The following is a 17,322-nucleotide window of genomic DNA, read 5'->3' on the forward strand; positions in this document are numbered from 1 at the left end:
ATGGAATGTAGTCGAATTAAGTCGGGTGATGCTGAGGGAATTAGATTAGGAAATGAGACACTTAAATTAGTAAAGGAGTTTTGCTATTTGGGGAGCAAAATAACTGATGATGGTCGAAGTAGAGAGGATATAAAATGTAGATTGGCAATGGCAAGGAAAGCGTTTCTGAAGAAGAGAAATTTGTTAACATCGAATATAGATTTAAGTGTCAGGAAGTCATTTCTGAAAGTATTTGTATGGAGTGTAGCCATGTATGGAAGTGAAACATGGACGGTAAATAGTTTGGACAAGAAGAGAATAGAAGCTTTCGAAATGTGGTGCTACAGAAGAATGCTGAAGATTAGATGGGTAGATCACATAACTAATGAGGAGGTACTGAATAGGATTGGGGAGAAGAGGAGTTTGTGGCACAACTTGACCAGAAGAAGGGATCGGTTGGTAGGACATATTCTGAGGCATCAAGGGATCACCAATTTAGTATTGGTGGGCAGTGTGGAGGGTAAAAATCGTAGGGGGAGACCAAGAGATGAATACACTAAGCAGATTCAGAATGATGTAGGTTGCAGTAGGTACTGGGATATGAAGAAGCTTGCACAGGATAGAGTAGCATGGAGAGCTGCATCAAACCAGTCTCAGGACTGAAGACCACAACAACAACAACAACAACAACGTGAAAAAGTATGCCTCTAGATACAACATCAAAGGAGCTAGATTCTAGTAACAGTTTTAGTCACTGACTTCAATTTTCCTACCAATTTTGCACAACCTGCTGTACAAAAATGCCACATTTTTGGGATATCTTTAATGTGATATATTAGTTAAAATAGATATTTATGTAATATGCAAGTATAAATGTGAGAAACACCAAATACAGTTCTTTTGTTTTGAAAACATGTAAATCAAGATGGCATATGACCTAGCCCCCAGCCTACTCAGGAAGCCATGCTGTCATCCCAAACTTCATTTATGAAATAAAAAAAGTAATTTGGCTAAATATTGGAGTGAATATTCTCAGTGTACTGTTTTACCACCAGATACATGTTTGTGTGATGTTATTTGTCCTGTACTGTGATTGGCTGATGGAAGCAAACAAAGCAGGTGCTATGTCGACTTGTGTATTTGTGAAGCTAAGTGTTTGGTGATTTTTGTATCTGTATGTGCGTCCTACAGAAATATGTAGTTCAATTGATGTGCTACATTAAACACATCTCAAAACTATAATTTTTGGTATGATTTCTTACGCAAAAATAGCGGGAAATTTGACATCCTTAAATAAAACATTGCCACTATTAAGATCGAAAAGTGAAAATTGCTTAATTATGTGGGAAGACAAATTTTTACCGATTAAAGAAGTAACCTTTTGAGAAATGTGAAGGGACAGATACTTCAGGCAGAAGTGCAGAAAACACTGAAATGCACTGGGTTGTACCTTCATATTAGGCTTACAACTCTTCTGACACAGGTACACCTCTTAAGTCTGTGTTCATAGATGTAGGTTCTTGTTTAATCCCTGGGATGATAATGACCTTTATTAATGCTGACATGGCAATAAGTCTATTACTTGCATGTGGAATGGCAGGTCTCAGTCATGTAAGATATTCCGAAGGTATTCAAACCCCTTCATAATTTAAGGAAAAACAACTGTCCATGTCAACCATGTCAATAGGATATGTGGACTTTGTCAAATTTCTGGTGTTGTGCTGAAGGCAGTTGTCACGCGTATTTAAATTTGAACTCAGAGCATCTAATTTTACACTATTGGTACGTTTTTTTTTAAATCCATTAGATTTAACCATAAACCCCCACCACTGATTCTTTAAAGAAGTGAACTCCCATGTATGAAACATTGTATCTTCTGAACTATGCATCATGCAATGACATGCTTTTGCGGGTACTTCAGTGGTATAAGTGGATACTGTCTAAAAATGTGTTATGAATAGAACTGGTAGGAAAGAAGTAATCAGTTAAAACATAATATCTGATGCTGCTGTTTCAACACATGAACAGTGTAAACACAATAAGCAATAAACTTTTTTCTTTTCATCTTTTTGTGAGGGGTGTGAGAAAAAGTTTCATGATGGTTTCAAGTTACGTGACAAGTTTGTTGGGAGTCACGCTTTTGCGGGTACTTCAGTGGTATAAGTGGATACTGTCTAAAAATGTGTTATGAATAGAACTGGTAGGAAAGAAGTAATCAGTTAAAACATAATATCTGATGCTGCTGTTTCAACACATGAACAGTGTAAACACAATAAGCAATAAACTTTTTTCTTTTCATCTTTTTGTGAGGGGTGTGAGAAAAAGTTTCATGATGGTTTCAAGTTACGTGACAAGTTTGTTGGGAGTCACTAAGTGCTTACATTCTCGGATGCTGGATGAATATAGTGTGGGTACTGTGCTGCCTCATTGCATCTACCTGTTTCTAACTGATGTTCTTGAGTTATAGTGTCAAACCTCAAACATAAGATTCTAGCTCTTAATGAGTAGATTATGAAAGCATTTTAAATTTTTAAATTTGGTCACTAATTGTATGAAATAGTGAAAATCCAGTTTTTGTTTACCAAGCTGTAGGCAGACTACCTGCAGTGTGACTGTACTCCGGGTTTGCTGCGTTTAATATAAATATTCTTTTAACAATGTAAATAAATGTAATTTGTGATGTCAATAAACATAAAATTATTGATAATTACATTTTCAGTTTCAACTTAACAGTGAATTACAATGAAATAAGACAAAATTAGGATCATAATAGTACTTCAGAAATAAGCCATCAGAAACAAATACCAAAATCTGCAAAAAATAGCAGCAAACTTGACAAAAAATTACAGCAGAATTGACTGAGAAGAACAATGAAATTGACAAAAAATGGTGCCATATTTGACCATAAAACAAAACATGTCATTGTTCCACCAGGTGAGCGAGATGCTAACAAAACAGTGCTTTATGCATATTGACAGTGAACAGAAATGCTTAGACATAGGTCTAAGATGAAGAAGTAACAATAAATCTAATCCTAAAATTAATCATTAAAAATTATAGTGGCTGCAGAACACACCCTCCCTTCTCCCAACCTATCCATCCCCTCCTGACGTGCTCTTACCTTGACCCCTCTTCATGAGCACTTATTTCGCTGTTTATGAATAAGATACTGTTGTATAAAAAAATGAGTTCTATAATAAAAAGTTGTATAATAATCAGTTGTATACAGATTTAAAGTCTGCCTGATAATATTCATGGCAAAACTTCTCAAAAGAGTCATAGTGTATGTTTCAGTAGCCTACATGAAGCTTGCTGAGGACCAAATGAATGTTAGTAAGTGACTATAGCAGTGCCCTTCCAGAATGTGCAAAGGAGAACAGCACATTTCATTACAGGATAATTTAGTAAGCACAAAAGTGTCACTGAGAGACTCGGCCATCTCCAGTGGCAGACACTTGAAAAAAAGGCATTATGCACCGTGGTATAGTCTACTGTTAAAATTTCGAGAGTATACTTTTCTAGAAGAGTGAGCCGTTATTTTGTTTTCCCCTATGTATATCTCACAAAAAGGCCATCAAGTTAAAACCAGAGATATTTGAGCCCACATAGAGGGTTACCACCAATTGTTCTTCCCGTGAACCATACACTACTTGAACAGGCAAAGAGGGAGTGACACTGATACACAAAGTATCCTTAACCACACACCATAATGTGGCTTGCACAGTATAGATGCAAATGTAGAATAGTTTCATCCTCCACTTAAGGTCAGAAGCAATTCAGCCTCCCAGATGTTCTTACAGCCCTTCTCTCCAGAACTGACTCCTCACTGTCCTATTTACTGTGGTTGCATTGTGTTCAGTTTAAAAAGAAATTGATCAGTCCTCTACTTTGGCATCAGGATTTGAGGAAAATGTCCTTCAGGGGATCAGCATTCATTTGCTGGGTATGGACTTGGCAAACCCAGGGTTCCTGAGCTGGGGACTGGCCAAGGCTGTTAGTTCTCTGTCACTGTAAGCTCTGGGCATGCTTCAGTGACTACTGTGCAGCACAGCAGTGGAACGTTGTATGTCACAGGGAAGGGGGTTTTTGGCTTGACCACTCGGATTGTGAGGATGATGAAAACTTCTATTTAAAAAACCTTGAATCTCAAGGTGTGCTGTGCACTGATGAGATGCAGGGCTGTTGAGGTGGAGCAGTTGCTAGCTGGCAACCTCAGGGGAACCTGCCGCACCTCAGTTGTATAAGACTTATTCAGGCACATGGGACCCTGTCTGAGTGGACCCATATTTCCATAGCTGTTCATGGCACCAAAAGGATCCTCCAATTTTCCTTTCCTTTTCCCAGCGAAAAGGATGGGTGCTGGAAGGTACTAACACCCAGTCAAACAAGAGGGCTTGTGTAGACAATCCTCCTGACTCGGGAGTTTATTTGGAAAGTACAGTCTCTAGTAAAAGAATACATGATGGTCCTCAGAATGTGTTTCTCATGGTGAAACAGAAGGAGGGTAGTTTTGAGAAGATTTTGCCCTTCTGTATACAAATAGGTTGGAGGGAATCTGTGGCTCCTTAAAATCAGTAAAGCGTTTGGTACTGGGACCCTGCTAATGGAAACTTCAGATTCCCAGCAAGCCACTAACCTACAAACTGCTAAATGCCTTGGGGAATGTGCAATAAACACTGAACTGCACAGCATCCTGGATGTTGTGACGTGCAGGGATCTAGCCAACATTCCCAAGGAAGAATTGTAACGTAAGTGGTCTCCAGAAGGTACGCTACATGATCAAAAGTATCGGGACACCTGGCTGAAAATAACATACAATTTTGTGGCACCCTCCATCGGTAATGCTGGAATTCAATACGGTGTTGGCCCACTCTTAGCCTTGATGACAGTTTCCGCTCTCGCAGGCATATGTTCAGCAGGTGCTAGAAGGTTTCTTGGGGAATGGCAGCCCGTTCTTCATGGAGTGCTGCACTGAGGAGAGGTATCGATGTCGGTCGGTGAGACCTGGCATGAAGTCGGCGTTGTAAAACATCCCAAAGGTGTTCTATAGGATTCAGGTCAAGAATCTGTTCAGGCCAGTCCATTACAAGGATGTTATTCTTGTGTAACCACAGGCCGTGCACTATGAACAAGTGCTTGATCGTGTTGAAAGTTGCAGTTGCCAACCCCGAATTGCTCTTCAACAGTGGGAAGCAAGAAGGTGCTTAAAACATCAATGTAGGACTGTGCTGTGATAGTGCCACGAAAAACAACAAGGGGTGCAAGCTCCCTCTGTGAAAAACATGACCACACCATAACACCACCACCTCTGAATTTAATGTTGGCACTACACACGCTGACAGATGACAATCACAGGGCATTCGCCATACCCATACCCTGCCATTGGATCGCCACATTGTGTACCGTGATTCGTCATTCCAAACATCGTTTTTCCACTGTTCAATCATCCAATGTTTATGCTCCATACACCAAGCGAGTCATTGTTTAGCATTTACCGGCATGATGATGTGTGGCTTATGAGCAGCTGCTCGACCATGAAATCCAGGTTTTCTCATCTCGCACCTAACTGTGATAGTACTTGCAGTGGATGCATCTCACATTATGACCCTCTTCAACTGTCGATGATCTGCGTCAGTCAACAGACAAGATCAGCCTGTACGCTTTTGTTCTGTACCTGTCCCTTCATGTTTCCTCTTCACTATCACATGGGAAACAGTGGACCTAGGGATTTTAGGAGTGTGGAAATCTCGCGTACAGACGTATGACACAAGTGACACACAGCCACCTGACCACCGTCGAAGTCCATGAGTGACACGGAGTGCCTCATTCTGCTCTCTCATGATGTCTAATGACTACTGAGGTCACGCTGATATGGAGTACCTGGCAGTAGGTGGCAGCACACTGCAGCTAATATGAAAAACTTATGTTTTTGGGGGTGTCCAGATACTTTTGATCACATAGTGTATAGTTGCCATGCAAAACATCATGAATAGCGTGGATGAAAATATTATCAAATCCAACTCCTGTATCCTGACATTCAGTAGCATGAAAGTTCCTGAGCATATTAAGGCTGGCTTCCTTCACCTTAGCATGAGGCCTTATTTCCCAAATCCAATGTGCTATCTTAAATACTAGTGTTTTGGGCGTACAACTCTCGGGTGTAAAGGAGAAGCAACGTGCAGCAACTGCAGTAAGGCTGCTCATGAAGGTGCTGGTTGCTCATCTCCAGCCAAATGTATCGAATGTTCTGGAAACCACCCTGTTTGGAATAGAGACTGCAGAATCATTCTAGAGGAATGCAAAGTACAGAAAATAAAAACAGACAAGTACAGGAATTATCATATCCTCTATGGTGAAGCCAAAAAGATCTAAAAGTCCATGCAGCCTCCCTCATTTGTTACATCTGTTGTGCTGATGCTTCAGGAGCATGCTCCCAAAGCTAATGGTTTTACACAAACAGAGGTGTTGAGTGTGAACAGAAAACACCTGCACATGTCATTGCACTTGCAAGGTATCAAGTGTTTCAGAGCCTGTAGCATCCCCTAGATCAGCAGACAAAGGTACTTGGGAGAGCCCCAGGCACCTCTGATGGCTGAGGCTGTTTAGTAACCCAGCATGGCCATTACCACTCCTACTTTGGCTCAAGCAGAGCCCTCAGAACAGTGAAAAGCTACTGTAAAGCAGCAACAACACATAAAATCAAGTGATAAATCATTGGACCATGTCGATGTGATTCTACCTGATGCTTCATCTGACTCTTCCCCAGAGCTGATGGAGTATGAGGTGTGTGTTGGGCACTTGTCTCGCCCCACCACTGAACCTTCACCCACTGCGACCTTCCCACCCCTGTGGAGAGACAGGATGAATGACTCCCATACTTCAGTGGAACTTGCTGGGTTTCAGGATGCATGTGGAGGAACTCCGTCTACTATCTCAGGGTAGACTATTGTGTCTGTGTCTCCAGGAGACTAATTTCACTGAGTCATATGCCCCTGAACTCTGAGGCTATGTACTCCACATAAAGGATGGCCTGAGAGGAGGAGTAGGTATTTTTGTCAGTACCGACTTCCACTCCTTGCCTCTCTCACTTACAACGAATTTACAAGCAGTTGCCAAATCAGTACATGTGCATAATCTGTTGACAATACGCTCCCTCTATGTGCCGTCACATGATGCGCTCAATGAAGGGGCTCTAAATGACCTTGATACACAGCTGCACTGTGGTGATTTTAATGCACACAATGTGCTTTGGGGCTGCGCAACTATCTGTCCCAGGCTAGGGAAATTGAGAGGCTTCTTGTGTCACCTTGCGCACATTTGCTCAATATGGGACAGAGCACACACTTTTGCACTGGCCATCGATCTCTCATTTTTCTCTCCAGCCCATGCTCACACTGTTCAATAGGTAGTGGTCGACGACTTGCACGGAAGCGATTGCTACCCAGTCTGGATTCATGTGCCAGATAATGTGGAACCTGAAAGGGAACCACCACGTTGGGTGCTCAGTAGAGCCAGGGTTGCCGCAAATTCTGGAAATCAGAGAATATCAGGGAATTTCAAACATGTCGGGGAAATCTGGGAAATATCAGGGAAATTTGAAAAAACATTGGAAAAATCTGTGCCAGTCTGAAGCCCATCATTCCCCACTAATTTGTAAGCCCTGCCCATCAGATCTAGTCTCACTGACCTGCCTGCAGTCCAGGTCTGTTTTTGAGTGGCATAATGCAGTGGATTTTTGTGATTTATCCAAGGGTCCCAGACTTTGGTGCTCCTCGGCAGGCCAGATGCCATGGGCGATATAGTACACGTTGGCACTTACGAGTGGACCTTCTGGTAGGTGCATCGAGTTTATACTGAAATGCAGGAAGATCTGCAACAAATTGACGCATGGTGCAGTGAAAGGCAATTGAATCTCAATGTAGACAAGTGTAATGTGCTGCGAAAACATAGAAAGAAAGAGCCTTTATCATTTAGCTACAATATAGCAAGTCAGCAACTGGAAGCAGTTACTTCCATAAATTATCTGGGAGTAGCCATTGGGAGTGATTTAAAATGGAATGACCATATAAAATTAATCATTGGTAAAGCAGATGCCAGACTGAGATTCATTGGAAGAATCCTAAGGAAATGCAGTCCGAAAACAAAGGAAGTAGGTTACAGTACACTTGTTCGCCCACTGCTTGAATACTGCTCACCGGTATGGGATTTGTGCCAGATAGGGTTGATAGAAGAGATAGAGAAGATCCAATGGAGAGCAGTGCGCTTCTTTACAGGATCATTTAGTAATCGCGAAAGCTTTACGGAGATGACAGATAAACTCCAGTGGAAGACTTTGCAAGAGAGACGCTCAGTAGCTCGGTACGGGCTTTTGTTGAAGTTTCGAGAACATACCTTCACTGACGAATCAAGCAGCATATTGTTCCCTCCTACATATATCTCACGAAGAGACTATGAGGATAAAATCAGAGAGATTAGAGACCACGCAGAGGCATACCGACAATCTTTCTTTCCATGAACAATACGAGACTGGAATAGAAGGGAGAACCGATAGAGGTACTCAAGGTACCCTCCGCCTCACACTGTGGGGTGGCTTGCGGATTGTGGATGTAGATGTAGATGTAGATGTAGATGTAGAGTTACGAGCTCCCACATCACCTGCCTATAGTGTGGATAGGCACCTATCACACCCTAAAATTGTAGGTGCCAATGCGGCCTCGTTTTTGAAATATTGCCTGTTAAGTTTGGGCAGCTCTTTATATACAGAAGAGTTTCACTGTTCTGGCAAGTGAGCGAGTAGCAAGCAAGCAAGACTCCCGTCCAGGCAACCCTCGTTCGAGACCCGTCTATGCTACTTTTGTTTCCTTTTTCTTTTTTCCTTCAAATTCCTGTTTTAATTTATAATTAATCATAAAAATTCCGCAAGGAATTGATTAAAAAGAATTGGCTCTGAGCACTATGGGACTTAACTTCTGAGGTCATCAGTCCCCTAGAACTTAGAACTACTTAAGCCTAACTAACCTAAGGACATCACACACATCCATGCCCGAGGCAGGATTTGAACCTGCAACCGTAGCGGTCGTGCAGTTCCAGACTGTAGCGCCTAGAACCGCTTGGCCACCCCGGCCGGCTTAAAAAGAATTAGAAGCCTCTGTTGTTGTTGTGGTTGTTGTTGTTGAGGTTGTTGTTGTTGTGGTCTTCAGTCCTGAGACTGGTTTGATGCAAATCTCCATGCTACTCTATCCTGTGCAAGCTTCATCATCTCCCAGTACCTACTGCAAACCAACATCCTTCTGAATCTGTTTAGTATATTCACCTCTTGGTCTCCCTCTACGATTTTTACCCTCCATGCTGCCCTCCAATACTAAATTGGTGATTCCTGGATGCCTCAGAATATGCCCCACCAACCGATCCCTTCTCCTAGTCAAGTTGTGCCACAAATTTCTCTTCTCTCCAATTCTGTTCAATACCTCCTCATTAGTTATGTGATCTGCCCGTCTAATCTTCAGCATTCTTCTGTAGTATCATATTTCGAAAGCTTCTATTCTCTTCTTGTCTAAACTATTTACTGTCCACATTTCACTCCCGTACATGGTTACACTCCATACAAATACTTTCAGAAACGACTTCCTGACACTTAAATCTATACTTGGGATTGCTAACTATCTATTCTAGGTAGTTTTGAGGCAAGGCATTTAGTAATGTTTTACGGGAATGTCGTATCACACCCACCACTAATAAAACAGTAATTTTCCCAATTAATTGTCAGATGATTAAAGTCTCCACTGATGATTACAGTATGACTGAGGAACTCATGTACAAGTGAACTGAGGTTTTCTCCAAAGCTTTCAGTTACATCAGGAGATGAGTCTGGTGGAAAATAGAAGGATCCAATTATCATTTTATATCCATCCCTGATACTGTGTGTTGCCCAAACAGTATCATATGCAGCTTCAGTTTCTATCTCGGTAGATCTGAGTTTCTTGTCTACTATGTCAAATACACCACCTCCATTTCCCATTTGTTATCCTTTTGATATACACTTAAAATTTCCTCAAAAATGTCACTGTTCTCAATTTCAGGCTTCAACCAGCTTTCTGTACCTCCTATTATGTGAGCTTCACTGCTTTTCATGAGCACTTCAGAATCTGGCACTTTCTTGTGAATGCTTCTACACTTTACCATTAGAATTTTAGTACTCTCACGTGTGGGAGGCATTTGTTTCAATCTTACACTGGTAGTTCCAGGTTTCCTACAGCTGTTGTTATTTGGATTGGATGGAGAGTTGCCTAATCTAAAAAACCCTTGTGTGCACCTCATACACGGTTAGCTACCTGAGTAGCAGCCTCTGATGCCTAGGGCACACCTAGGGGGATCCTACAGTCCTCAACCCTACGGTGTAAGTCCAGGAAGTTGCAGCCTAACTAGTCCCAAAGTGTTCAAAGTCCTTGGTTTAGTGCTTCCACTCGACTCAGAGCCAAAGGGCTGCAATCAGCTCTAGGGACAGTTTTGCAAATTGTGAGCTTTGTGGAAACTAACATGCGCAAGGCTGGTCTTCCAACCTTCTCTGCCAGTTGCTGGAATGACTTAAGTTTGACACCAGAGCCCAGATGACAGCCATCATTTGTTCCAAAGTGTGCCGTAGTCTGCAGTTGGTTGCACCCTGTTCCCTCAATGGCAGCTGGAATATACTCTTCAACGTGTTGTGTGAGACCTCCAGGCATACACACTGAGTACACCTGGTGTCCTTTCCTGTCCCTTCCTGACCTTTCCCTAAGAGTACCATCATTCACCATAAATTTGAACTGCTGGCGATTAATAGACCCTTACACTTTTCCTCTTGCAGCAGGCAAAATGGTTTTCCTCAAAAAAGGTGAAGTGAGTCCCAGTGGCTCAGTTTCAAATTCAGTGAGAGAAAGCACCTCAAACTTGTTGGTTAGGGGGATGGGTACAACACCCTGCATCCTCACTGGTCACTTTCGTCCTTGTATGTGACACCTAGGTCTACCATTGAGATGTCACTTGCAGTCAACTGGACAAGTAATAACACTTTGACAAGACCTACCTGAAATGTTCACTTGTCATGACAATGTGTCAACTTCTTTGGACTCTGGATCATAAGTGCTTGAATATCTATGATTGCAGTAGGTGTACAAATGGATGGGGCTCGATTCTTTTTTGCATTTGCCACTGACCCTGTAGCACACCACTGTGTCACCAAATCCTGTGTACTGCTCTTTGTTGATATGGAACCACCCCATAGACTACAAGTCGCAGGTGACAATGAGCAGTCTAATACTCTGGGCCAGTCTTTCGTATACCACCATGTATCTTCTCAAAACACTATGAGAACCTGTGAAAGATGGTAATGAATCTTTGATTGGATCTCACTTAAATGCATTTTATGTATTGTTCAGGACAGCAATACCAGACCACAAAGATAGTTATAAGAATGTATACGTATTGTTTCAGCTGTCTTTGTTTTTGCATAAGAACACTTCACAGGAGACACAGTTTGTGACAACATTATCGTAAACTTGCTTTACACCAATGAAGATTTGTGACAGGTACATCCAGAAAAGTTGATAATACACTGGCAGATAAAAGAGTACACTCTTTTTAGTGGTTTCCAATTCACTCAAGATTTAGTGTTGGAGCAATGCATATGGAGTGCATAAAATAGTTACATTTACAGATCAATAGTACAAGCAGTTCTGAGGTACCATGTATCGACCCATGCTGACACACGTAGGTAATGCAGGCACAGATTCTGGCAGACAGTCGACAGTACAGATGGTGAATACTGTCCTAGGATATGTCATGCCATGTCTGCTCGACCTGTTCATGTAGTTCTGTAAGAGTTGTTGGCTGACAAGTCATATGAGTAACTACTCGTCCCAACATATCCCACATGTGCCCGATTGGAGACAAGTCCAGAGATCGTGCTGACCAGGGAAGTTGCTGCACATCTTGCAGAGCACATTGAGTTTCACAGGCAGTGTGTGGGTGAGCATTATCCTGTTAGAACAACACATCACCTTCCTGTTGCAAGAACGGATCTAACGACATTCTGCATGTACTAAGGACTGGTTAGCATCCCCTCCAGTAACACCAAAGGTGAACAAGAGTTATAGCTAATTGCACTACAGACCACAATGCCTGATGTGGAGAGGGGGGGGGGGGGGAGTTACCTTGGAAAAATGCACTCTTATGAGACAGCCCTCACCAGCTACATTTATAGCATGCAGACAACCTTCACTCGTGTAGGAAAAATCTGCTTTCATTACCGAAGGCCACGGCATGCCATTCCACCTTCCAAGTGGTCCTCTGATGGCACCAGTCAAGACATGCATGTCAATACTATAGTGTGAGTGGAAGACAGACTAGAGGTGTGTGTGCCCATAGTCCCACTGCTAATAACTAGTTTGCAACAGTTCATGTTGACACTTCAAGGCTCACAAGTCCTTTTATCTGTGCTGTGGTAGCTGTATGATCTGCCACTGCTGGCCTTAAAATATAGCAATCTTGGCAGGCATCTGTGCTGGGTGGATGCCCAGAACCTCTTCTACGGGTGTGAGAATGTTCATGTGACTACTGATACCAGCATCTTTGCACAGCTAATGCAGAACGTCCACCTTATGCGGGGGTTCTCTGAAAGGACTGTCCCACAACTCAGAAGGCCACAATTTGACCTCTTTCAAACTCACTCAGGTGACTGTAGGAAACACGAATGCATCTCTGTGGCAAGATCGGATATTTGCTTCACACATTTGCACCACACAGACCCTTCTTGCTGTGAGTATTCTCTGTTAGAGGATAGACACAGATGGTGTTCCAGTAGCTATTTCACTAAACTGTCTCTTGATGGATGATGTTTAAACCATTATCAGTACATCTACTATCCCACAGGTGGCATATGCCATCATCAGATCAAAATCAACATTGTATTTGCAAGTGTACTACTCCCTACCCCCTCCCCACTTTCTCTGGCAGTGTATAATCAAACAGTGTGTGACTGATAGTCACATGCGATCAGCAAGGGTTGTTTCTCCCTGCTGAAAACTGACTATATTTTGCTCTTATTTATGGAAAGTATGCAGATGATCTTGGAATTTCATATCAGAATAAAAATCTTTCTGAATTTGAAGAACATCTAACACACAGCCCCCACTAAATTTTATGAAGATTTTAACCCTCCTACTAGAGTGCTTTTTTGTCTCAGTGAATACATTTGGGATCATATAGACCCCAAATAATTTATGTCAGATATATTGGCAGTATTGCAATGAACTAAACATAAAAATATACATAACAATTGTTCAACATAACAGTAATCATTCTGTTTTCATAAATATTATATTCAAGAAACAGAAAGAAATTTAGATTGAGGTCAGATTGACTATTGCCACTCAGTGCGGAAACCAGTAATAAATTTTAATGTGTTGTAAAAATAAAAGTTATTGAAACATCATTGGTACAATTGACTCACAAAGAGAAAGTCATACATTTTCAAAATAACAGTTTTGACAACTAGGGTGATATCTATTTCCAGTGTGCTTATGGGGTCATATTGATCCCACTAGTACTAGGAGGGTTAAGCTATGGCAACTTAAATCTTATGCTTCTAGAAGTACGGTACGGCTATCTGTATCGCTGAGGCACGCAAGCCTCCCCACCAACGGCAAGGTCCACGGTTCATCTACTATCTACGTATCAACTACTATTTTAAGATTACACACAATTCCCCGAAATGAGAAAAAGTCAAAATCCAATTTCAGCATTTAATAACTACTAGCTACCATTATTGGAAAACTGCTGGCCTCAGGTTTGCAATATTTTTACACAGGAATAGGAAATAATGTCAAATTACGTTACTTTTCGTAACAACTCACAATTTCACATTAGGTCACTAAAAATTGTCATTTCACATTATTATTTTCTTGCAAAGTTTTCTTGTCCCTAAAAATAGGTTTAGCTATGTATGACCTTCAGGCAGTGATGCTTGTGCCAATGGTACAAAGATGAAAAGTGTTTTATAAATTAAGATTAAACTACTTCCGTGTCACCACAAATATGGTATCCTAATGATTCTGAACAAATATTATTGTCACTTTTATTAATTTTATTTTGTTAATTATCATATTCACTTTTTTTGTAGATATCCAAAACTAGATGATAACCATTGTTATTTTAGGCATGAAGTACCTGGCAGCACAGTTGCAATAGAAATTGGTTCTTGTGCTTTGCTTTACTTTCCACAATTTTCAATCAAATATACTTTATTCAGATAACTGCTGAGGGCAACAAAAGAACATGTAACTATAAGTCTTATACAACTAACAAAAACACAGTTGTCTTAGAAAAAAACTGATAAGAAGAACTGCTTACTTTTAATAGTAATTTAAATTAGATTTTCCTTCCAGATTTTTCATCGCACTATATCTCAGTGCAGTGATTAATATAACATCAAGACAATAAGCCACAAATATCTAGTAAGATGGCATCCTCAAAATGAGGGAGACATTATCCCAGCATTATAGAATACACAGCAAAGAAATCTGAGCGAGTCTATGTTCCCGACAAGTGTGTTACATTAATCAGAAATGCAAAGAGGAGATCCCCAACATTTAAAAGAACAGAGCTTTGAGGAGTTCATGAATTTAAAACCACTGTATGATGAAGTAACTATAATATACCAAATAACACTGATGGGAATCCATTTAAGATCAGTGATGTGGAGCTCTTACATTTTGAGAAAGGTAGTGACTGTTTTTCTCAAAAGGGCAATTACAAACAGCTGGAATGGCAAACTGTTAATTTCAAACCCAAAAAAGTGTTCTGTGGATAATATTTGGGAAGAAATTTGTGTAAAACCTGTGTACACAATGTAGTTAACAATTCCACACACCAAAGTAAATTATTTGAAGAGCTTGATAACTAGTAACATAATTCCCGGGTTCTATAGCAGTTATTTTTAACAATATTTGTTAGCTTTGTCTGCAAATTATTGGCTTGCATATGATTTGTGACTTTCATATATTTTTTTGTGTTTTGGAAAGTTAATGTATTTATATTTTTATTGAACAATGGAAAGACAGTTACTACTCACCATATAGCGGAGATGCTGTCACAGAAGTACAACAAAAAGACTGCCACACAATAAGCTCACAGCCAACAAGGCCTTTGTCAAAAACAGAAAACAGACACACACATGCGCTCACGCAAACGCAACTCACACACACATGACCATAGTCTCTGGCAGCTTCAATTGCTAGAGACTGCAGTCACATGCTTTGATTTTTATTTCATATTTTATTTCCTTACTGAATTTTTTTAATGACATGAATCTCTTTTTCAATAAATTAGCATAAACAAACAAATAACATTATTCTATCTGAGTATTAGACCCTTCTTATAATTTAGTACCCAACACTTAACAGAAAGTAAATGGTAGTTGAGATTTAATCTGGGACTCACCTCCGATCTCTATTTGTTCTTTGTACAATTGGAGCTCTATGATGCTCCTCACTACCTGAATTCATCTCATCAGAACTGTTAATGACCAACTGCCGCCTAGAAACAACACACATTTTTATGTAGGTAATGAACTTTGTCTGTAGGAGAACGAGAGACAATATCAATCATTCATAAGAATCTGTTTGGATTTGCGTGTCAAATAAGCAATTACATAACTGAATCTTCTACATGATTCCATTCCACGCAACAGCATTTAATTGTTATAACCATAATTGCCCATTTGAAGGTCATCATATAGGAGACATAACTTTGCAACAGAAAATACAATTTTATACTCTTCTCCCAGCACTACTGTCAGTAACGACATGCCTTTAGACTCTTTAACTACTACTACTACTACACAAATTGCTTATGGCTACCATGAAAGTAAAGGGTCAAAAGTGAACTCGGCACAGTCACGCAGATGTCACAGGGTTAAAATGATGGAAAATGGAAATGATCCGAATTAAGCATATTTTCTCCCAGTTATTTTCTACAAAACTGATTTCCTTGCTAAGCTGTCTGTCATGAGGTCACATTCAACTGGAGAACTGAGGGCACTAGTCACCAGATGGAAGGGGTAATAAAAAATGAACAGACATGCAGAAAAAAAGACCTTCGACAGTTGAGATTTTAGATAATGTTTTCCATCCAACTCTCTCTTTCTCTGTCCCTTAGCTCTAAAGCTGCATAGGAACTCATTCAAAAATGGATGCACAAAGCCTGTTCCCTCACTTTCAACATTTGACAAGTGGGTAAGTGAATTCAATTGTGTCTGATATTCTGGAGCACCTCAAGGATTTCCCGAGATTGCAACCACAGACGAAAATATTGAAACAGTACACATGGTAATGGAAAAGCTGTGGCTCAACAGGCATGAATTATCAGAAGAAATAACTACACAAAATTTTTGAACAGAACAAGTGTTGTATTCGTTCAATGCTGACCACAAGCAGGTGAGGAGAAGAATCTTTCATCAGCAACGTTAGCAGCAGTTTAAAAAAAAATTGATTCTGCATAATGATTTGTCACTGTGGATGATACTTGAGTACACCACTTCACTCTATAAACAAAACAGCAAGTGGATCAATGGACAGAATGCTTCGGGCCTTCTCCAAAAATGACAAGTCAGTTTCATTTGAAGGGAATGTTATGACTAATGTAACAGGTATTTTACCATTAATTATGTAGCAAAAGGTAAAAAAATCTGGTGAACTATAAAAGTGTTCTAGATGAAAGAATATGTGAGAAAGAAATTGGGTTACAAAAGGGCAGGCAGAAGCCAATGCTTTTTTCTCAGCACTATAAACATTCACAAAGGTGCTTTGGAACTAGGGAACCAATGGCTTTGAAGAACAAATTGCTCTGCAAAAAGTTGCACAAGTGAAATTATGAGTTGAGAACATAATGGGATCTGTCTATAGTTATTTATATGTGGGCTATAGAAATGAGCTCAATAATTAACCTATCTTTAGAAAATCTGTGTGACTAAATTAATGAGTATTGAACAACTCAATAAATGTTAAGGGAAACATTTCTATTCTTACTAGACTTTGATGTCAAAGAAAAGCAACAGGTAGGGGATACAGGTTTATTTAATCTATGTGATCCAAGCTCTATCTCATCGAACAAAGAACAAGTTCTATAAACTATAATCCGTCCATTCATACTTGGAAAGTCAAAAATGTTAAAGGTTCATATGGAAGAGAATGTAGATAGAAGACATACGAAGAGCTGCTTGAGATATGCTTGTCTGGACACCAAATTACTAACATATATGAATAGGTATCTGTTCTTTCGGAGACGTCCGAAAGAACAGATACCATTCAT

General features: G+C 40.4%; 1 protein-coding gene across 5 annotated transcripts in view; it reads right to left on the reverse strand.

The window, feature by feature from the left end:
• The window catches only part of LOC126175571 (telomeric repeat-binding factor 2-interacting protein 1-like), a 200,572-nt gene that overhangs the window by 59,613 nt on the left and 123,637 nt on the right, over positions 1-17,322 (reverse strand). For all 5 annotated transcript variants that reach the window (XM_049922465.1, XM_049922456.1, XM_049922440.1 and 2 more), the window contains one exon: positions 15,454-15,549. In XM_049922465.1, the coding sequence (XP_049778422.1) occupies positions 15,454-15,549 (96 nt within the window). The remainder of the gene's footprint in view (positions 1-15,453; positions 15,550-17,322) is intronic.

This window comes from Schistocerca cancellata, chromosome 1 (assembly GCF_023864275.1).
Source record: "Schistocerca cancellata isolate TAMUIC-IGC-003103 chromosome 1, iqSchCanc2.1, whole genome shotgun sequence".
Lineage (NCBI taxonomy): Eukaryota > Metazoa > Arthropoda > Insecta > Orthoptera > Acrididae > Schistocerca > Schistocerca cancellata.